This window comes from Miniopterus schreibersii, assembly GCF_964146895.1.
Source record: "Miniopterus schreibersii genome assembly, chromosome: 1".
NCBI lineage: Eukaryota > Metazoa > Chordata > Mammalia > Chiroptera > Miniopteridae > Miniopterus > Miniopterus schreibersii.
This window is the reverse complement of record NC_138101.1, coordinates 84,052,381-84,076,788: the sequence shown is the minus strand read 5'-3', so window position 1 is coordinate 84,076,788 and position 24,408 is coordinate 84,052,381. Positions and strand designations below refer to the sequence as shown.

The following is a 24,408-nucleotide window of genomic DNA, read 5'->3' as shown; positions in this document are numbered from 1 at the left end:
GTCCTGCTGAAGATGGTGGCTGTTGATGTCATGTTGCATTCTCCCCTGACTCAGCAAGAGCCTGGTGGTATCACTTGCTAAATCTGCCCCTCCTTACTCACTGAGGTCCTACCACTACTCCCTGCCTGCAAGCTCCCCAGCAAGCACCCTTGGTATCTCTCCACAAGGTGTACTTCCATCACCTTCCATGCCACGTGAGACACTAAGATGCTGGGAAAGGGGGCTCGCGTTCTCCCTTGCCCACCATGCTGTGGAGGCCCCAGAGTCACTGCTGAGGTGGGAGACAGTTCAGAGTCTGTCTTGCAGAGTGGTCTTCTCTACTTCTCACTCTCCATCTATCCAAAGCTTCCCCAGCTTCCTTCTCAAAAACTTCAGCCAGAAGAGAGAAGGGTAGTCATACTTCCTTCTCTGATTTTTCTGCCTTCTTCCTGCAATCTACCATGGCCAGGCAGATGATAGGCATTGTCCTCTACATGGGACCACATTCCCTCCTTCCCAAAGTGGGGTTCGCTCTTCCTTCTCTGGACCCATACTGTGAGGTAGTGTGGCAGAACACGATTAACAGCAGGGAAAGGTAAAAAAAACACATTAATTTAATATGTGAACAGTCTTCCTCATCACAGCTATTATATTCATGACCCCAGAGCCACAACATTGATGGGCTGGTTATCTGAATGCCTAATTCAAGGACCCACAGAGTAAGAACAAATAGCCTGTAGCCTGCAAAGCACAGCACACACGCCGTCCACCAGGAGCTGTGGGAATGATGGAAGGGGAGCCAGGATGAGCCAGGAAGGCACCAAAGGACCACTATGCTGGGACCCTGAGAACAGATGGGAAGAATATGGGTCACTTCAGGTGGGCGAGGGGCGGGAGACCAGGCCTCTGTGATGAAAGGCCCTAAAACCTCGCCATGACACAGCAAATCAAAACATCTTGGTTATTTTCCTGTCCGTCCCTACCGGCACGTTTGTCTCCTGCATCACTTTATCCAGAAGTAAAATAGAAAAACAATCTGACTTTTGGGGAATTGTGGGGTTAGAGTTAACATCTGCACAGCATGTTATGTTCCCTGAAAGGAACGTGCCACATCGAGCGAATTAATATTTCTCCTTTGAAGTTCTTACCCACATTCAGCCCCTTTGACGCGTGAAACACAATCTCTCGTCATTCTCAAGGCCTCGCAGCCTCGGGAAGAAGCTCCTCCTTGTGAACTTTTACTTTACACACCCGAGAAAGCGCTTATTGTGGGGAGGGAGAAGCAGCGCCGTAGGATCAGAACGCAGCATCAAATGGTAAAAAATCAAAAGACGGGAACTATAAAGCTCCCCGAATGGGGTTCAAAGAAAATGGAAAATTAACAGGCAAGTATGAAAGGCTTCTTGTCCAAGATCAGGGCAATACGAGAATTACCAACAAAACCTATCTTCCTGTTTAGAAGTCTGAGGTTGTCGGGTGAGATAAGGGAAGCGGAGAGGGCCCAGCGAAAGGCAGAGTCAACTAAGACCAGGCAATGGAAAGAGAAGATAAGCATTTAGAAACGGGGTGCACAGCTGGGCAGGACGCAGCACCCACTCTGAGGTCCCACATGGATCTGTCTACAGGAAAGTCCTCAGACCTCCGACTCCCTGAAAAGGTTTTGAAGCCTTAATTAAAATACACACTCCTCCTCTCGGCACCTCTTGTCACAGTTTCAACTTACCTGCTTTGGTTAATTTATCATCCTCTCCCCACTAGACTATAAATCCTGAGTGTGAGGGCTCTATCTGGGTTTGCTCGCTACAGCATCGCAGTACCTAGCATATAAATTGGCATAGGATTGGCACTCGGTGGCAAATAAAATTTAGAATGAAATTTGATGCTTTCCAAAATACCTCTCCCATCGCCTTTGGCCAGTAACTGAAGTTCCCTAGTCAGGGATTCGTTGCTTTGCGGGAACTCAGTCTTCAATGACACCCAATTAAAATGCAACTGCCACCTGAGAAGATTCTTGCTCTAGGTAATTATTTAACACCTTCCTGCGTGGTTAGATGACAGATAAACGAGAGAAAAGCCCTCCTGAGATGGGACTTAGAATAAAGAGGTACAGAAAGGTGCCAAGGGCAAGCACAGGAAGAGAATGTGTGTCCCACACTGCCTCTTCCAACTTCCAGAGGTTTGTACTAAAACATGTGTCTTCATTTCCCCCACAAAGATGTTTAACCATTATGTTCCCCATAAAAACAACCACCACGTTACCTTGCATCACATCCCTTCCCCACGAGCCATGTTTTTTATGCCTCCACAGAAATGTGAAAGATTAAAAAAGAATCGACACAAATTATAAAGCAAAGACTCAAAAATTCCAGAATGATTTGTATTCTATCCATAATCATCTTCCACCTTTCATCTTACAGCACTCACAAACCACACGCACTGCATTCAAGAACAAAGGGAGCCCAAAATCTCTGTCATTTTCAGGGTGACTGCAAACAGCTAAGCCAATCCCATAAACAGCTACATGGGAAGGAGCTGACATTCCATCTTCGTTTGGGGCGGTGGTGTGCAGAACTCGGCCCCGGAGAGGCCCAGGGACCCCTGCGCATAGGTGAAGAGAAGCCGGGGGACACGGAGAGGGCAAGAGTCTGCTTCTCCTTCAGCCACAAGGGCCTTACTTTGCTCTCTTTTCTATAGGGGCTTCCACTCCAAATTCCATTTGCAGAACCATTTCCACTGCTTTAAGAAGTCTGCAGACTCTGATCCAAAGTACTCAAAACATCTGTGCCTTTTCTTCTAATAAAAGTACACTACACAGCCTGAGCAAAGAAACACTTGCTAAAATATATTAAAACAAGTTTAGAAAATTTCTCTCCTAAGGGGCTTTTCATCTTGCTAAGTTTGTGAAGTTTAGGGATTCCCAATTTACAACGCATTTTTATTCCAGAAGTTTAGTTTGTAAGGGTTTTAAAACTCAGGACACACTTTCCTGGGGGGGGGGGGGGAATGATATTTTGCTGATCCCAAGGCAAGCAATGAAAGCTTGATGCTCTACAGGTAAAGGATAATGTTACTAATACCACTAGAAATGGTGTTTTCCTTCTGTTCCTTGCAGAATGGGCTACTGTGGGCCAGTAGGGGCACCTAACCACTATTGGTTATTTCTTTGAACAGCTCATCCTGTGATGTGTGATGAAAAGGGAGCTAATGTATGGAAGTGTTTCTCTTTTCTCTCCCTCTTCCCTAGCTCCCTCTCTTCTCTCTCTCTCCTGCCAAGTTCCAGGGCAGTCCACATCCAGCGTGGTCAGTGGCTGGCCAAGTGCACATGCACCAGTTGTTTACAAGCTAGATAATACCTGTAAGCTACTGCCTAGCTCCAGTTCTGAAAAGCTAACTCATGGTTTGCTCATTTATTCTCCAATATTTCATACCATTTTACTATGACAATCTGGCACCTAGTATAGATCCAAAAAAAGGGTGGAAAGAGATAAAGGGGGGGGGAGGGAGGATATAACTATAAATAATTTTCTAGGTTGGACTGAAAATTAACTTTTGTTTTTCCCTTATTTTGGCTCATTTGGGAAGCTAATGAATGGAAAGAAAAAATTAGCTTTAACCAAACAATTCTGAAGGATTTCAGGATGTCAAAACTTGAAGTTATGAATAGATTTGACTCATTTAGCATCACAAGTTATCAAAACAAGTCAATAAAATATTAATAGTCAATTTTCCACCAAAACTGTTGAGCTGTTCAGAATTCTTGACATCAAAACTCTATGGAAATGCTCTGCCACAGAAGCAAATCATTTAATATGTTAAAATTAAATCTATTTCCATCAGTGAATATTACGATTAAGATAGATATTATGCCATGCCTTTGCAAAAACAGAAATGCTCTTATAGAAGGGCTTCCATCTCTCAACCAGAAAAATAATAATTATTATTATTATTATTATTATTATTATACCTAGGAGAAGGAGAAGGAGTTGTTCCTGTGAGTGACTTTTGCACTTTTTGCAAAATTCTACCTTTATATATTGCACTATGAAGTTGTACTGCAATTTTTTGCTTACAGATCTCCTTTTCTAGGTGTTTCCTGAATAAAGGGACCAGAAGAGTATGGAAACTGGGGCTCAGAGAACTGGGCTCTATTCCAAGTTCAACTCCTTACTAAGTTTGCAAGGGCAACTTATCTTCTCTAAAGGTCATTTCCTCTAAATAGAGATAATAAGTACACATCTCATAGGGCTGTTTGAGAGTAAATGTGATAATATTTGTAAAATTGTGTACCCTGAATATAGCAAGATTGATGGCGATGATGGTGCCTTTACATCCCCCCTCCCCCAATGTCTAGCCCAATTCAATACGTGTTTTTTGAATTGACTTGAACTTCCCCACACTGTTTGCCTGATGAAGTCTCACATTTCCTAGAGGAAATGGCATTTGAGCAAAATCTTTAAGAAAATCTGATGCCTTTGCCTGATCACTGCCTGGAGGCCCCAGAGTGCTTTGTGCTTGCCTCTACTAGCTCTTGTCCCACCAGCCTATCTTACTGGTTTATGCTGCCTCTCAAGCTTGTAGCTTGCTACATGAGGCAGGCTAAAACCAGTCTTTTTGTAAAAACAGTGAGCTACTTTTTTATTTGCATTTCTAGAATCAGGTACAAGGTAAGAAAACAATAAATGCTTATCCCTGGGCCAAGCTGAAGGCACCTATAATAACTAAATGAATCCAAAGGAAGCATGTGCCTTCCGAAGAAAGGCAATGAGGGTTCACATACTAGATCCTTTCTTAACCTTCAAGGCTCCACTCAAATCCCGCTCCAGCACAAAGCACTTATCCTTTCCTTTCTGAGTCCTTACTGTAAATTAAACGTAGCCGCTCTTGGGGAAGAGGGTGGGGGAAGAGATGTTAGTTAGTCCTGTTTCCTCAGATACCCTGTGAGCTCTGTGAAGAGAGGATTAACTAATTATAAATTATTTCACACAGAACAAGGATATATAATAGGCGGGAAACAAATATTTGATTGTTTGATCTAGTTCTGTCTTCCAATGTGCTCGAAGTACTTCTGCAGAATTATCTAATTAATCCTAACTTGAGAAGAAAAGTATCTTGGATCTGCATCTCCTGCAGCCAAGTCCTGGCACCCTCCACGGTGCCGGCCCGCAATGGTGCCTCTCTTTGGCCAGCACTCAATATTTTAAACTCATGGCTTAGCACACAGAACTTAACTTAGCATTTTACACAAACCAAAACCTAACAGCCAACCAAGTGCTCCTGGCATTGTTAACCAAAGTAAACTCTACTTTCAGTTATGGTTCCTCTAATTAAATGAACTGTGAAGTGGTCCCAAGTCTCCCGGAAGGAGGATGGTGGGAACTACCATCTCCCCCGTATTCAGATAAACTTGCACGGAAATAACCAGATCCAGTGCAACTGAGATCTAACTAGTCTCAAGAATAGCTACAGCCTGACGTTTTCAGAGTATTAGCCAGACACCTTTCCTTCACACATTCCGCTCTTCTCCCTTTTTCATAAAGAGAATTTTCAGAGATAATAATAATAAGCCTCCACAATCATATGATATTTTTTAACTTTTCAAAATGCTTTCACACCTATTTGATACTTGCAGTCACCCTCAAGACAGAGAGAGAAGATAAGCTAGGCCGCCTCACTATATATTACCACAAAGGATCAGAGAAGCTGTCCCAAGGTCCCCATCAATGAACAGCAGCAGGGTACCACGACCCAGCCTTCCCTCCCCTCCTCGGTGTCATTCACTACGGGCATACCTCCGACATACTGCAGGTTCAGTTCCAGACCACAGCATTAAAACAAATGTAGCATTAAAACAAGTCACATGAATTTTTTGGTTTCCCGGTGCACATGAAAATTATGTCTATACTATACTGTAGTCTATTAAGTGTGCAATAACATTATGCCTAAAAAAACAATGTACATATCTTAATTTTAAAATATTTATTGCTAAAAGGTGCTAACCATCATCTGAGCCTTCAGTGAGTCAAAATCTTTTGCTGGTAGAGGGTCTTACATTCAATTTCTAAAAACAAACAAAAAACCATAATATCCGAGAAGTGCAATATTTCAAAGTGCAATAGGATGAAGTAGGCCTGTACACTGTTGACCAATAGGCTTCAGTGTCATTCTTCAGAATCTTCCTACACCATGGCCAGCAAGACTTGAGGCAAAATAACTACTCTTAAAGAGCACCCTGGTTTTCCTAAGAAGAGGCTGGGTGTCCCTGCAAAAAACACTGCCATTCAAATCCCTGGTCTTAACCAATGTGTTTCGCCATATTGAAGGCAGGTTTCCAACCAAAATGGTTGACTGGGAGCCAAATGTGGTGTTCTAATCTTTGTTCGTGCTGTCAGAGTGACATATGAAAGAAATATGAATAAAGTGACAGGATGAAAACAAAGCTAGTGGCTGGTGTGAGATACACAGACAGGGTGTTAGGCCCACATGCACTGCAACTGGGTCAAGTTAACACCTTTTTTCCCCCTACATATGTGGTGTGGGAAAGCTATTTATAAAATGTTTTTAAATATTTAGGACCAAATAAATCAATATTGTTGGGAAACACTTACTCTGACCAGAACTCGTTTACTCGCCCTAGTCCCACGTGATTAACACAACCGAGAATGTCGGGATGATCCAAGACCAGGATGCAACAGCTGTTCAGAGGTTTCGCCCAGAACGCCCACCCAGGCTCCACACTGGCCACAGACCCGCCACCAACAGTACGAGGACAGAAGCTCCAAAGGGTGGCTTTGTAAATAATACTTAGTATCAATGGAACAAAAATGGGGGAGGGACTGAGGAGGGGGGTGGGGGTGGAAGGGGACAATGGGGAGAAAAGGGGACACTGGTAATATTTTGAAAAATAAATAAATAAATAGAAATTACCTGACTCTGCAATTCACTTTGCTGCTTTAGGCGAAGATTTTCAGGTGTATCTGCCACAGTGGTGAAGGACTGCTTTGGGTAGTGTCTGTGGAGAAATTTTTTAAAGAACGTAAATAAAATACTATGATACAAAACAATGTTTTCACACCAAATATTTTATTCTTCCCTCTGTCACAATGGAAAGAGGTGTGTCTCCTCTTAGCTAAGGTCACTTCTGTATCATTATTCTGGACCCCACCCCCTCCTCCATTCTCAGGACCCTCTACCACCCAGTTATTTCTACTGTCTCCCCAAATTTCAACCTCAGTTCCTCTATTCTCTTAGCTACTTGCCATCGGCATGCAAGTATGCTCAAGGCTCTCCTACCTTTTGCTGTCCCTCCATCCACCCCACCTACCATTCTAATATGTCGTGGCAAGAATCTATTCTCTCCTTCAGCCAAACTTCCTTAAAAAGAGGCCTAAACTCACTTCTCATCGTCCCCACTTATCACCTTTCCAACTCTCTCCCCAACTCTATTCATTCTGGCTTCTAGCTTCTGTTTCCAGAAGTTTCTCTGGTCAAAGTTAAAATGACTTCCTGTGGACACACCCAACAGATACCTTTTGGTCGTCCTCTTGTGTGGCCTCCCCCCCATCCTGAAATGTCCTTTCTGGGTTTCTGTGTCACCACACAGCCCTGGCGTGGCTTCCCCCCATCTAGCTGTTTCTTCTCTGTCTCCTGTGGGCTCCTCTCTGTTGATCTCATTCATTCCCACAGCTTTGGGCACTCCCTCTATAAATGCTAATTACTCCCAAGTCTATATTGCTATCCCAGCGTTCTCGCCTCAACTTCAGATCAATGGTATTTCCCCTTGTGTATATCCTACACCCACCACAAAATCGACCAGTCTGAAACTCAACTGCCCATCATCTCACCCCACCCCCAAGTCAAGTTTCTTCCCCTGGATTCTCTATTTCATTTATTAGTACCCAACTGCCCAAGCCAGAAAGCTGGAAGTAATCTTGACTCTTCACACATCCTATCAATCAGTCACCAAGTCTATCACTTCTATCTCCTAAATATGGCTCCAGTGCATTTTTGCATTATAGGCCACATTTATCTTTCAGGAACTACACCACTTGCAAGTCTCGCCCTTCCGATCTGGATTGCCAGAACAAATAGTCTAAAATGCCAATTGGATAACATCATTCCTCTGAGTAAAACCTTTCAATGGTTTCCCATTGATGCAAGAATGAAGTCCAGCATCCTGCCTTCCCCCATGCTCAGCCCTCTGCAGACTTCTCGCTCACCTGCCATGCCCTGGCCAAGGAGGTCACCCTTCTCTTTCCCACCTCCTTCCCTGCATGCTGTCCCCCTGCCCCAGAACATTCATTCTTCCCGCCTCCCTGGCAAACTCCTCTTTATGGCTTAGGTCTCGCCTTAGATGTCACTTTCTTCAGGAAGCCTTCCTGGTCTCTCAAACGTGCCCTGGAATGTACTTTCTTTCCCATTATAATCCTCAGCATATCCATCTGTATGTTCCTGTTGACATGTCTCTGTCTCACAACACAAGGAAAGTTCTGCGGCAGCAAGAACAGGCTGTCCTGTCCTTTGTCAGAGCACACTCAGCACCTACCAGTGTCTGGCTCATAGTATGACTTCAATAAATATTTATGAAAAGAAGAAAAGAAAGAGGGAGGGAAGGAGAGTGGGGAGAGGGGGCAGATAACAATCAGCCAAAGCTTGAGAGCACAGGTCAGGCTACAGCAAAGCTTCACCGTGTTCTCTCATATATGTAACATATGTGGGCGGACACACACGCAAACCCCCAGGCCCTCCTGCCGGTGAAGGGAGGGCACGTACTGCCCATTGTGGGTGCTCTTCCCCGCGCCCAGCTGGTTCTGAGGGGTCCTCTCCACCTGCTGCGGCTCTGATCACCACAAAAGCTGTGAACTCAGAGCTGTTCTTCAAAGAGTCCTGGCCCCTCTCCTTGGTGCTGTCCACCCTGTGGTTTCTCAAAAGTCCTCTGTGCCTCTCTGTTCCAAACTCTAGTCTCCCTGCAAAAGGCTCTTTTCAGTATCCCTGTCCCTGGCTTCCTCTGTGAAGGCTCTTGGAGTAATCATTTGTCAATGCAAATAAACTCTGAACAACCTACCAAAAGTACACTGGCCCTTCTGAAATGAGAATTAAACATCTTTTGTAGCCCCGTGGAGTCAGATTTGTGGTAGGAAAACGTACATTAATGCCTCACTTTGCCAGCATTCTCCAGCAATTAAATATCTCACATTAGTATGCTTTCCAGATAACCGAAGTTAAAACCCCATAACTTACTGGACGCACTTTAACTATTTTAATTAACATCCTTCAAAAACCTTGACATAATTTTTCTGCCTTCTCAGAGCGTAAACCAGCCTAATTTAAACTTTATGACTCCTCGGGGTCATCTCAGTAGATGTGATCCGATCATGATAGAAAGCAGCCGCGCTTTCAGGGTTCACAGGGTTGGACGGCCGAACCCGTACGTGATCACTGCGCTTCTATAACTGTGGGACTGTCAAGAGATCATTTCTCACACTCAGCCCTCTGCCTTTCACATCTTCTCTTCTGGTTTCCTTCTTTTAACCCAGACTGAGCCACTAGATAGTCAAGTTTGTCTCACATGTTGGTAAAAACTAGTTATTGACTCAAGGTCTCTCCCTCTCCTTGCCCTGAAGTCGTAGACTCTGTATCAGCCACACCCTGGGGCTCATGAACTGCGCTCCACACACGAAGCTGGACAATTTCGGTGTGTTCTCTTAACAGTTACAAGTCAGTCTAGGAAAGCTGAACATCACCAGACTTTAAAATGCAGCAACTGCATATGGCTCTATTTTAAAGCTAAAATAACAGCAGCACTTTTTAAAAAAATACATTCTGTAAAATGAAGTTTCACAGAGATTTTGGGGGGCCCCACAATTGCTTAATTTTAAGAATTTACATGTCTTTTAACTACTTTAAACCTTGTAATTAAAGTCTACTCTCGAATGTGTTACAGAAAGTTTAACCCACTGAAACCCCACTGTACTGACTTGCAGGTTAACTCAGTCTGGGGGCAGACTTTGGAAGGACACCTACTCCTGCCATTAATTAAATAGTCTGTTTAATTTTTAAACAGAGATGGAAAAGTGAATGGGGTGGGGGAAGGGGTATAATTTGCAACTGCTTCCCTGTGAGTTCATGAATTTCCTCCACAACAGGCAAAAACCATTCCATTTTGATACTAAGGAAACTTCACTTACCACCCTTCCCTCTCATTTTTAAGTATTTCTTAAAAATAATCTAATTATTCTCACCGTTTGACTTTACAATGAGAAAATGTGATAGATTTGTGCTTACAAAGTATATGCGTATAAATAAAACACCACTTTTATATATTAGATATTGGCATTTAATACTAAGTTCTATTTGGAATGAGGATTACACTAAAAAAGAAAATTAAAAAGCCTCAGCTGCCTTTTAGAAGACACTGCTATCCTGGTGGCCAGAGCAACAAACTTACTGACAAAATGCTGAGCAATTCTGTTAAGAACTGTAAACAGATGGCAATGCTTTGCACTTTCTCCCAATATCCTTTTCAATTCTAAAATTTAATGATTTTGTAATAGTGGGTTTATCTATATATAACATAACTTCTGTAAAGTGGCATAACAGGAAGAAATTATTGATAATTTTGATGTGGGAGAAAAAGTTCAATTTAGTATCAATAACCAAAATAATAAATGCTAAGGGAAAGAAGGAATTCATATTCGAAACTATTAGGGGCCATGAACACTATTAAAACCTGAGGCTTTGGTGTCCCAAGTTATCTTGAGAGCTAGCAAAATTCAAGAGAATTAAGTGTTGAAAAAATGCCTACCAGTCAAGGGAAAGTGGAATGCTCTCATGAATCAGAAACATAAAACTCAGAAGTGTGATTACAGGAATGGCAGCACACACTGCATTAGCTTAAATAATTACAGTATCTGGAGAAACCTAATTAATTTTGCCAAACGACATATCTGAAAATCCTGGGTTTCTCACCATCATGTTCTTGTAGTAATTTCTGTCTAATTCAACAATATTCTGCTCTAAAGTCAGGGTATCAACTCCCATTCACCCACCATCTCACCTGCAAAAGAAAATCAGACACAGAAATAAATTGAGGAGCCAATGGTCCCTCGTGGGATCATAGGAACAAAGAAACAGTGTTTTAAAACTAACTGATCTACTATATACAGTTCATTTTAGCTCTTTCCAAATACTGTATTTAAATGGTTGTAAGAGGTCTTCCTAAAATAAATACCTTGAATAGAAATCTTAATAAAGAAGATTTCTTCCCCAAGCCTGGATGAAAGACAATTCTCATTCTTTAAAGAATGTAGAAGAAGGCACAGGGACATGAGAACCAGGAAAAACATTTTTCTTAAAGCACACAAAAGAAGGGGTGGCTTAATTGGTATGTGAACAAATTTCCTGGGAAATATAGCACAAATGTGGAAATGTGACATATACTACATGGGGAGCTGGTGGAGAGATCTGAAGAATATGGTGAAATCTTTAAGCATCATAAATAGAAGTCTTTTGCTGAAGTACGCAGAAATTGGATGAAATGTGTGAGTCAAGACTAGGCTGACAGCTGCAACAAATCCATGAAATGCTATATTCAAAACAAACAGAAAAAGAATCCAGATAGTAACAGAAGACTACATCTGAAACAGCTAAGTTAGGTCACTGAAAGAAGGCTTCCAACTTCTTTTTTTTTTTATCTCTGTGAGATTCTGTTCATAAGAATATAAGAAAAGTTATATGCAAACCAGTAGACCACAGCCCGTCAGAGTGAAGACCACAGTGTAAGCAAGTGTCAACCTCCACAAAGGTAGTAATGAGAAAGAATACTACTGGACAAGAGCAAGAATCCAAGACCTCTCACTTTTTATCCAGAGACCATTGGTCATGACAGCACTGGAGTCAAATCACCTGGGTTTGAACCTAGCTCTTCCACCTCATAGCTGTGTGTCTCTGGGCAGGTTTGTTAACCTCTCTGGCCTCAATTTCCTCATTTGTAAAATGAACATAATGATAGCACTTCTTAGGCTTGTTCCAAAATTAACACTTATAAAGCTTTTGAAACAATGTCTGGCTCATAGTAGGCACTCAATAAAATATCTATTATTGATAACAATAATATTACTATCACTACTACTTTCTCTTTGCTTTACTACAAAGTGACTTAACCTGTGTCTTATTGCCTTCATCTCTCTAATGAGGACAAAACAGTCCTGGCTCTCTCAGGAGATTGTTGCTAGAACCACACGAAAGAGCTTTATAAATGGAAACTACTGTAAATGTGAGATACTAGTAAACGACTTAAACGTATAAAACTAAGATCTTTAGGAATTTATTTATTGTAAATCTGTGTTAATACAGTGGATCTCAACCACCTTCCCCAGAGGATATTTGGCAATAGGCAACGTGGGGAGACATTGTGGGTTGCCATAACTGGAGGAGGCGTGGGGAGGCAGGTGCTATGGGCATCAAATGGGCAGACCAGAGATGCTGCTAAGCATCCCCCAGTGCACAGGACAACCCCCACACCCACCGCAACAAAGACTTACCCTGTTAAAAATGTCAACAGTGCTGAGGTTGAGAAATCCTAAAGGATAGATATAAATCTCTAAAGTTAGAGAAGGCCGCTAATGTTAAGACAGTAGCTCCTTCTAACTTCTGACAGCCCATCATCTCCCCCTAATCCTTTGCCACACTGCAGGTCAGTTCCTCCTGCATGAGTCTTCACTCTCACAAGCACTTAGTTCTCTGTCTAGTTTTTTGTTTACCTAACCACTGTTACAGTTCCACTCAAACTAGAAAATTTGAGAGCAGAACTCAGGTGTCAAAAGAATTTGTTATTAGAGCATTATTTCCTCATGGGCTTTGTAGAAAAAAGTTCATAGAGCAGGCCTGGATGCTATGTTTGAAAAGCCAGCTTTCAAGGTTGGCCCTTGGCTGGTGTCCAAGATCCTGGATTTGGGGAGAGTTCCCACCACCATGAACTGACATGAGCGGTGCACTGTGCCTAAGCTGTTCATACAAACAATGTGGTTTATGCTGATCACTTGCTTTCCTTCTGGGAGTCCAGAGTTTGGGTACCTACCAGGCAGAAGGTGCCTCTGTGAACAGCCTCCAATAAAAACTCTGGGAACTGAGTCTCTAACAAGCTTAGTTGGTTGGTAACATTTGGCACATGTTGTCACGACTCATTGCTGGGAGAATTAAGCATGTCCTGTGCGACTTTTCTGGTAGAGGACTCTGGAAGCTTGCTCCTGGTGTCCTCTGGACTTCACACCACACACTTTTTCCCCTTTGCTGATTTTGCTCTGTACCTTTTCACTGTAATAAATCACAGCCCTGAGTATGGCTCTATGCTGTCCTGTGAGGCCTCCTAGAGAATTATCTTGGGGACTCCCAACATAGGCCCCTTTGTGCCTAAGAACACATTCATGAAAGAAGTGCATTACCATTTTTAAATATCTTACCTGCTTTTTTTAAAAAAATGCAAATTTATCTTTTAACAACATTTAAAAGGCAAAAGTTCTGGCCTCACATTATTAAACTAGCCTTTCAGCTCTGCCTTTCTGGGTCAGACAAAGACGTTATGACTGTGCTCTGGATTGTCTTTTCAAGCTCTGGTTTAACCAAGAAAGTAATTTTATCCAAGGGCCCAAATCATAACTGTATTGAATGGTGGGAAGGTGACAGAAGATTTAAACATAATTTTAAGTATTTCTCCCAAATCTAAACAACTCCATTTTGTAGCAACAACAATTGTTTCCTGTCATTCAAAAGTACCTTCAAAGAAAGAAAAAAATAAAACATTTTTAAATAAACAGACTCTGAGTGAGATTACCACCACCAGGTCTTCTATGAAGTTATTTATAAAGGATGCACTTCAGCAAGAAAAACACTAATTCCAAAAGGATAAGTGAAAATGCAAGAAGAAATGGTAAGCAAACAAAATGGTAAATGCATATGTGTATGCGCACAAACAAACAAAACAAACATTGTGTGGAATAAAAACACTGTCTACTATCTGGGATTTTTTTAAACAACAAAGCTAAAATACTGGGTAATAATAAGAGGGGAAGGTAGCATAAAAATTAAAATATTCTAAAACCCTTCTGTTCTTCATGAGAAAGGTTGGGATATTACTGAATTTTAGAGTTTGCTCACATAAGTGTGATCACATTTCAAGAATAACCACAAAGAATGAAAATACAGTACATAAATTCAAACACTACAGACGGGAAAAATCATGTTTTTTAAGGAACCAAACTCTGTCTTAATTTAAAAAGGTTAGAGAATAGTAAGAAAAAGAAGCAAAGAATAAATAGGACAAACAGAAATTTAACAGTAGGAAGAAACAATTTAATAATCACAAAAATCTAAATGGGTTAAATTTTCCAGCTGAAAAAGCAATAGTGTCATACTTTTAAATTCCACTAGAAATGTCTATATTAATACGACACAAGATATGTTTTTAAAAGAAAGGCATTATTAAGAATAGAGACACTACATAAAGGCCAAGGGTCACTTCACCAAAAAAGTACCATCCTCACGTAAATGTATATCTGAAATAAAGTTTAAATATGTATGTGTGTGAATGTGTGTTGTGTGTACATGTGTGTGTGTGTGTCCACATATAGAGAGACAGACAGACAGACAAAGAAAACTAGCATATCCACCAACATAGAGAGAAATTTCAACACCCCTCTCCCATTTGTTGCTAACTCAAGCAAGCAGACACAAAATGAATGAATCTATCAAACATATGAAATACGGAGCTTGTGACAATAATATTAGTAATGTCTCTACACAGGGGTGCTCATAACCAGTACACCATGGGCACTCAGTAATCAAAAAGATCTCCAAGCAGGCCCCGCCACGAATGACTGGCAGGAGTCACCACTGTGTATTGATGATTGCCAGCCTGCCTCCAAGGGCTCCCACGTGCAGGAAAAAGCAGGACGCCAACATGTGCCATGTGGAATGAGAGCAGAATAATAAAAGGGGAAAAAAACCCTCTCTGTTGTGATACCAACTCTTTATTCATAGATTCTTACCCCAAACCAGAGGATGCCTGCATTTGTTCCCAGATGTAATGGAAAAGATAACAGAATGAAACTGCGATGAGGGACAGAGGGGCAGGATGACCAAGGACAGGGAGAAGGACTGACCCAGACTGGGATCGACCATCACATACAAACATGAGACACAACCACTACCACTACAGTAAACTTCAGGAAGAAAAGGTGTTGAGCCAGAGAGGCCCAAGGAGCCACGTGTTCTACACAGAAGGGCTTCTAACAGCAAATATGCAACAGGAACAAACACAGCATGAGAACACACAATCCAGGCATGGCTATGAAGGCTGGACCAAACCTTACCTACTTATAAGGGGATGGGGGACCCCAGGAATGGGTGAGATGGAGTAACTTCAGAAAGAAATATAAACAGGTGCATTTACCTCTATGTTGTGCTGTATCCCCCAAAAAACTCAATGTTAACAGACTTGTTTAAGGAAGACCTCCTCCAGTGCTGAGAAAATCTAAACTGAAGCCAGCCCTAAGTTGCCACAACAAGAATGGAGAACAGCCAGACACTTTCCTTTGTAAATGCTCTTGCTGCTTGAGCACTTTGCCAGACACATCAGGGAAGTTCTCCTACCTTTTCCTGCCCCACCTGGAACCCACATCTCAGAAGGCTGAACGCCCAAAAGCCAAGCACCGAGCTTTCTTCACTCCGTTCTCCAGGGCCAAGCATGTGTGCACTCACATTCCTAGTCTTCATTTATATTTCATTCCCCAAAAGAAAATCTTAAAACTCACATTCATTATATTGGAAAGATTTGGCTTGTTAGTTCAAGAGCCATAAAGGAAAATGACATATTATATGAGAGAAGGAGAAAACCTGGAAGTTTATTTCCTTTTAATAAAAGTTCTAGGAAATTTCATAAACATTAATAATTTGCAAAAATAATCCGACTTGTTTTATCTTTTCAGGTATGTAAAATTATATAAATTAAGAAATTCTCATGAACAGGTGTTTTAAGACTCAGATGATAACATAAGTAAATGAACAATTCTGCATAATATCTACTGATACTTCAATTTGAATGCTGCCAGGGGAATCATCATTTAACTGGTAGAGGCATTTTAGGATAACATCTTTTTTACATATTGGGGTCAATATGTAAACTGCTAATAGGGCCTCTTAAGTAAAAATCTGTTAGTGGACCATTAGCACTCAACATCAGCCGAAGATATTATAATTCTATCCATATTCTTTCGGATCTTCAGGTTTCACATGCTTCTTTCACCGTCTTGCTATGCTGTTGACAGGCTGTCTGTTCACAAATTGCCTTCCACAGCCATCATCTCCTTCTTAATTCTACCACTAATCTTCCCTGTAGCACCTCCATAAACAACTTACATATAATGCTGCTGGTTGCAAAACATCAATTTTTATGACACAACAACAACAGTGAATTAGAGCAAGGAAATGGGGAACACTCTTCAGAAAGGAGGCTTATGAGAACTGCTGGTGGATCACATAAATGAGAAAAATGGATTATGATAATGCGGGCCTCCCCTACATGAAATACAAGCCCCAGCTGAAAGGAGGAACAGAGCGCAATCATCCACTCTCTAAAGGGCAGTCAATAACCTGTCTAACGATTTACCAAATACTCTTCCTGGCTGGAAGGGTCAAGCAACTTGCCACCTTTTGACTTACTTCCTCGGCAGGACTCCATTGTAACTTCCATCACATATTTACAAAAGAGGGCATTATCAAAGGGATTACACAGTAAACCTAACCTACCACAATATAAAATGCTTATCACCTGCTGGAACATGTCACCTAGATTCTGAATTACAGTGTCAAAGTTGAGAAATTAATACACACATGCGCACATGCACATACACACACACACACACACACCCCTAGATGCTGTTTAAGACAACTATGAGCTGGTGGAGGACTACTCCCTCCGCTGTTGCCAATATTGGCCATGGGAATGTACAAACAGGCAAGTGCGCGTGGCTAAGTGGCTCTGTGATCTGTGCCCAGGGACACCAAATGGCACTAGTAATTACACCCAAGAGGAACACATGCAGATTTGGGACTCAAGTACCAAGACATCACTATAGGCTGAAAATATTAAAAACAAAGTCTGCATAAACACAGAACATTAGAAACACACAAAAGATCACATTATATTTCTTGGTCAAAAAATAGTAAATATGCTACCTATACCAAATGCTTAGTATCAATAAAAATAATTTGTTTAAAGCCCAAAGAAGGGAAAAAGCATTAATGATCTTATTTTTAAGAAAAGATCTAGGCAAAAACTAAAAATGTAATATTATACTCAGCTGTGCATTTTCTGTAAAAATGTTACAGTCTCACAGATAAATTTATGGCTGATAAATAAGTCAAATAAATTGTGGGAAACTAATAATTAATAATAATAAAAGAATCAACTTCCACAGGCATAATGGCCTATACGTAGCTCATGTGCTACCTCCCATCCTCAGGGCAGACGTTACTAATCACACCACTCTATCGGAAGGGCCCAGAAAAGACCCAGCGTTCTTCTCAACACTCCAGGCCACCACAGCCAAACATCCTGGACCACTGGTTAAGCTGCCCTGCCCCCTATAGATTCTACCTACTTGACAACTTGCAAATCAATTGTTTCTTAACTTTTCAGACTACTAAAGCATGGAAGCATGGCACAGATGGATGGATCTCAGAGGAAAGAGGGTGGGGAAGGGAAGAAATTAACCAAAGAATTTATATGCATATATGCATAGCCCATGGACACAGACAATAGTGAGGTGAAGGCCTGGGGTGAGGCCTGAGCTGGGTGGAGGAGGGGAAAGGGGGAAAAATGGGGGACATCTGTAGTACTCTCAACAATAAATATCTTTTAAAAAGTAATTTCCAGAAACTAGAATCAATTTAACCATTGGCCTCCACTATGCAATTAGAGAAATATTCTTATGGACAGCAAGAACTCTTCAACACACTCAGTTTGTTCATATTCTGTACATTAAATTCATTTAATGTGGTTTCTAAAAATAGCCAGACTGAGGAAAAACAAAGGAAATTATCCCAGAGTTGGCATCTTTCACACCAGTATGTGTTAAAGAGAATGAAACTCTTCTTTAAATGTACAGTGGTCCCTCGGTTTTCGAATGCAACCCTTTCTGGAAGACCATTCGAGATCTGAAACGTTCGAAAACCAAAGGATCAACAGCCGACAGCTGGGCCTCAGGATCTTGCGCTCAGTGGAAGCCACGGGGCATGTTCGACTTCCGAGGCGTGTTCAAAAACTGAAGCATTGCCTTCGGGTTTACGGCATTTGTAAATGGAAATATTCGTCAACGGAGAGGTTGAAAAACCGAGGTACCACTGTACTTTTTCTGGCTATTGATTATATAATTAAACTAAAACCCAATAGCTCATTAGACTTCTGCTGTGTCCAGTGACTTGGATCAAGAGAAAGATGTGCAGTTTTAAGCCTTTTCCATCACAGGTTAATGGCACAGAAAGAAAAGGACTTCGTGAAAGGTCTGAATTGAGTGCTATATTTTAAAAGGAACATAGCTATGACCTTCAAAATTGTACGTATTAGCTTCAATATGTTTGATTCATATAACTTCAATACAATTGACTCAAATGGCAAACCAAGCACCTCCGACCCAAAGCCCAGGGAAAATATTTTTTAAATGTACACATATACATATATAATAAATACATATACATACAGAGTGAGAGTTGTTTATAAGAATAAAAGCATTGATGGTAGAGAGAAAAGATTAAAGACACCTTAGTTCAGTGATTTTCAACCTTTTTTATCTCATGGCACACATTAATTACTAAAATTCTGCAACACACCAAAAAATATATTCTTTGCTGATCTGACAAAAAAGTATAATTTTGATTAATTTACAAAAATATGTATATAATAATAGTAACTACCTACCCTTTTTGCTCCAAAGTGACTTTAAAAATTCAGGTGCCTATACTTGTATATAAAGATTTCTGGTACCAAGAATTAACCAATCAGACGCAACCTTATTATACTATGTGACCAATAAGATGCTGCTCTATTATATGACCTATATATAGGGTATCCCAAAAAATATCTACATGCACTTTGAATAATTACTAATTCCAATGGGTTAAATCTGAAAAGAAAAAAACTTCAATTGAACTACCAGAAAAAAAGTGTGTATACATTTTGGGGGAACACTCTGTAATTATGGTTCAAGATGGCATTCACACCGGATGGCTATTGTTTTATTTGACAATCTAAGGGAAAAGAGGTCAGTGCCCCTGACTAAATAGTCAGGTATTACATGTTTAAAAATTCTTGTGGTACACTGGTTGAAAATCACTGCCTTAGCTGATAGTCAACAGATAGGGTCAGATTGATAGAAAAACAAAGCAGTAAAAACTATCAGATATAAGGGGACTCTGGAAGTGTCACCAGAGTCACCAGGCTATTCAAATAACTGCATTCAGATCATGTGCCTCCTCAGACCCCTTGCCTTGTCCACTTACTCCCCATAAAGAGCATATTCCACTGGCAGGAGAGGTATTTACCCCAGACAGAAACCTAACCTTTTTCTAAAAAAAGTAATCAGGTGGCTCAGTTGGCTGGTGCATCATCCCGTAAACCAAGGGGTTACGGGTTCAATTCCCAATGAGGGCACATACCTAGACTGTGGGTTTGATCCCCAGTTGGGGCATGTGCAAGAGGTGGCAGACAGATATTTTTCTCTCTCTCTCTCTCTCTTTCTCTCTCACATCTCTCTCTCCCTTCTTCTCTCTCTAAAAATCAATAAAAACATATCCTAGGGTAAGCAGTAAAAATAAAGGATCAGCCTGTGAACAAATCCTTTCTTGAGGTGACTTGACTTCCATATCAGACACTTTCTGTGGAGTAAAATACTCTAAAAGCACTTAATCCACAAAGTACAGCCTTCTTAGTGTTTGTTTATTCCAGGAACTTGGGTTCTCCACCTTAGCTGGTCCCATCTGTGCACCTTACGGGGCACAGGCCTGGCGACACCCTGGCCAGTCCCAGCACCTGTAGAAGGCCACAGTCAGCATTCCCACTCAAGGGTGTGACCTGCTAGAAAGTCAGACCTTCCTGCCCAGCCGGGCATGGCTCAGCAGTTGAGCATTGACCTAGGATCCAGGAGATTGAGGTTCGATTCCCGGTCAGGGGACATGCCCGGGTTGCGGGCTCGATCCCCAGTCAGGGGCATGCAGGAGGCAGCTGATCAATGACTCTCTCATCATTGATGTTTCTATCTCTCTCCCTCTCCCTTCCTCTCTCTGAAATCAATAAAGATATATTTTTAAAAAAGAAAAAAGAAAGTCAGACCTTCCCAAATGCAGTGGAGACCCAGTCCAGGTACCTAGCTACTCCATCTCCTCTTCAACCATAAAAATGGACAGACAGCCCATCATGTAAGAGAATCCAACAGCAAGAAAGAAAAAGACAAACATGTAAATATGAGGGAGTGTGTGTGTGTGTGTGTGTGTGTGTGCACAAGAGAGCACAGCAAACCCTGGAGGAAATAGATAATCCACGCATGAGGACTTGGAAAAGCATTCTAAAGGATATCACCTCATGTTACTTTGAATACTACAACATAATCAAGTTACATCAACAATGTAAGAACAAATTTCTAAGGAAAAAAGGAATCAAAAACACTGAAGATGTACTAGAATTAAAGAAAGTTACTTGTTGAAATCGGTGGCTCACATGGGCTGGGGTTGGGGCAGGGTGAGTTGACTACAAGGGGGAAACAGGAGCAAAGTTTCTGGAGTGAAGCAAGTGTTCTGTATTTTGATCATGGTGGTGGTCATTCGACCACATGCATCTGTCACAACTCATAGACCCACACTCCAAAAGGAGTGGATTTTGCTCTGTAAAATTTAAAAAGTAAATTTAAAAAATATGATTGTTAATATAAAATACCAATGGGGAGATGAAATAATAGGATGAATAGGCAAACTAGTTTTCTTCAAGATAAACAGGAGAGGGAAAAACCTCCCATAATGAAGAGCAAAAAAATAAACAACATGAAAGAAAATTTAAGAAATCTGAAAGCAAATCCATTTAATAGAAGACTGAGAAACAAATAAGGGAATGAAAAAAACTTATATCTTTAGCTCTAAAGGACAAACTAAGTACCCAGCAGAACAAATTAAAAAAAAAAAAAATCTCTCTCAAACATACTCCAGTGAGACTAGAATTCTAAAAATAAAGAAAATCTGCAGGAAGCTTCCAGAGAAAGAGGGAGGGGGAAAAAAGTTTGCCTACAAAGTTATGATAGCATCAGTCTTCTCATCAGCAAAACTATGTCTCTAAAACTGAGCAGGAAAATAGTTTTATACCCTCTCAAACTCTAAAAAAACAAAACAAAAAAATGACATTTACAGTCAAGCAGACTCAAGTTTACAACCTATGCACTCTATATTTTTAAAATATTAATAATGGACATTTTCCATGATAACAAAGAAATTTTAAGATATACCAAATTTAGTGGCAGCTGAGAATGACCTAAACCCATTTTTCAAAACTCTGAATAAAGCCCACTGTAAGAAATGCATCTTATCTCACAGCCCAGGGCACACACCAGTACATAAAACAGAAGTTTTAAAACACCCCTATACCTGTTTTATGTGATGTCCTCTAACCTTTCTATTTTGTTCTAATATGTATATTGCTGTTTTTAATGCTGGTCTTGACCCACTAAATCAATATCCTGACCCAGTAATGGATCCAATACACAGTTTGAAAACACAGACCTAACACAAGCAAAACAAGAAAAAATATATATAAATATAAAAAATCTGAGGATTCACTGGCCCCAACACATGGGACACTCTTATTAACTGGATGCTGTGGCTGGAGCATATTTTTGAAATGCCAACTATTTCATGTCCTCCCAGTATTTCCCCTCCCACCTCCCAACCTCTCACTCCTCTCCTTTCAGAATTCACAGACTCAGTGGCTGGGGGGGTGGGGGGGACATGACACACCACAGGGAAGAAAGGAGAAATAGCCGGCTAGTCTCCACTTTGGTATTTCCTGATGCCTGAAACCATTAAGGAGATTGTGCTGGGTGGCCCTTGAGGGAAAAACATCACAGAGCAAGTGCCCTTAAGAGACTATCACTCAGATGAAGAGGTGAGGAGAATGAGAATAAAAGAGGACTGTGCACTCCTAGGCCAGGCTCAGAACCCTAAGTGCAGGCAGAAAGAGCCATAGGCAGCCCCAAAAGGCAGTGGCCTTTGGATCCCAGGACCACAGCCCACACACTGCCCTAGTGTGAGCTCCAAGACAGGGCACAGAACCACTAGACCAAAAAGGCCATGAACACAGGAACAAGGGACATCTCAGAGGTGACTTGTATGGACCTGAGATTGACAACCAAAAAGGGCAAGAGGGAGCCTCCTTCAAGGGCCTTATGGTACACAAACCCCAAATAATTTAGCCGCAATCCAAGTGAAGAGAAGATGGAACCCCACATTTACTAGTAAGTTTTCATCACCCAACCAGAATGAAGGCTTAAATAGAAATTAAGTTATTATAAGAAAATAAAGTTCCATTTCTGGTACACTTTATTTTAGGTCGGAGACAACAATTGCATTTTCTTCTTAGTGGGCCAAACCACATATATGATTCTCCCATGAAGAAGATTACTTCATAACCTATACTTTTGATGCTGTTTATATAAGTTTAAATTTTGTAGGATTAATCTATAAACAATGCCCAGAAAACTTAACTATAACTACTGCATAAATGTAAGTATTATAAATGTAAATATTATAAAAATGAAGTTTTTAATTGCTAAAGTGGTAAATATCAATAGAAAAAAACAAAAGCTTGTCCCCCAAATTTTTAAGAGTTTAAAGGGCCACCTTCTTACACCATACACAAGAATAAATTCAAAATGGATTAAAGACTTGAATGTAGTAAGACCTGAAACTATAAAACTCCTAGAAGAAAAGATAAATAGTAAAATCTCTGACATTCCTCTTAGCACTATGTTTTCTGATATATCTTCTTGGGCACAGAGAAAAAATAAACAAACAAATGGGACATCAAACTAAAGAGTTTTTGCACAGCAAAGGAAACCATCAACAAAACAAAAAGACAACCTACTGAATGGGAGACCATATTCATCAATGATACATCCAATAAGGGGTTAATATTCAAAGTTTATAAAGAACTCCTACAACTCAAGACACAAAAAATCCAGTTTAAAAATGGGCAAAGGACCTGAATAGACACTTCTCCGAAGAGGACATACAGATGGTAATAGAATTATGAAAAGATGCTCAACATCACTTATCATCAGAGAGATGCAAAGTAAAACCACAATGAGATACCACCTCACACCTGTCAGAATGGCTATCATCAATACATTAATAAACAACAAGTGTTTGGCGAGGGTGTGGAGAAAGGAAGCCCTTGTGTACTGTTGGTGGGAATGCAGGCTGGTGCAGCCACTGTGGAAAACAGTGTGGAGTTTCCTCAAAAAATTAAAATGGAACTGCCTTATGACCCAGCAATTCCACTTCTGGAAATATATCCAAAGAAACTGAAAACACTAATTCAAAAGAATATATGCACCTCTGTTCATAGCAGCATTATTTACAATAGCTGAGATATGGAAGCAACCCCAGCACCCATCAATAGACGAGCAGATAAAAAAGTTGTGGTACATATATACAATGAATATTACTTGGCTATAAATAAAAGAATGAAATCTTACCATTCGAGGCAGCATGGATAGACCTAGAGGGTATTACGCTCAGTGAAATAAGCCAGTCAGAGAAAGACAAATACCATATGATTTCACTTATATGTGGAATCTAAAGAACAAAATAAACAAACAACACAATTGAAACAGACTCACAGATAAGAGAACAGACTGATGATTGCAAGAGGGGAGGGGGTTTGGGGGGTGGCTAAAAAAGGTGAAGGGAGTAAGAAGTACAAATTGATAGTTACAAAGTAGTCACAGAGATGTAAAGTACAGCATAGAGAATATAGTCAATAATATTGTAATAACTGTGTATGATGCCAAGTAGGGACTGAAAATCTCAGGGGGGCACTTTGTAAAGTATATGATTATCAAACCACTATGCCATACATCTGAAGCTAATACAAAATAATACTGAATGTAAACTGTAATTGAAAAATAAAAATTTTTAAAAAGGAAGGAGGAATAAAAAAATTTTTTTTAAGAATTTAAAGGAATCCCGAGACCAAAAATATTGAGAACCATTGGTTTGAACTATTGTTAGTGAAATATTACATGACTTTAAATCATAAATATTCCTAATCAACAAAATTATTTACTAGACTCAAGTAAAAGTTACACATTTTAAAATTCTGGTTTTAGACTAGATTTT

The 24,408-nt window shown here is 40.6% G+C and overlaps 1 protein-coding gene across 1 annotated transcript in view; it reads right to left on the bottom strand.

The window, feature by feature from the left end:
• NEBL (nebulette) overlaps positions 1–24,408 on the bottom strand; it is a 342,430-nt gene that overhangs the window by 204,523 nt on the left and 113,499 nt on the right. Inside the window, exon 3 of the mRNA XM_081143312.1 lies at positions 6,904–6,988. Within this exon, the coding sequence (XP_080999438.1) occupies positions 6,904–6,988 (85 nt within the window). The remainder of the gene's footprint in view (positions 1–6,903; positions 6,989–24,408) is intronic.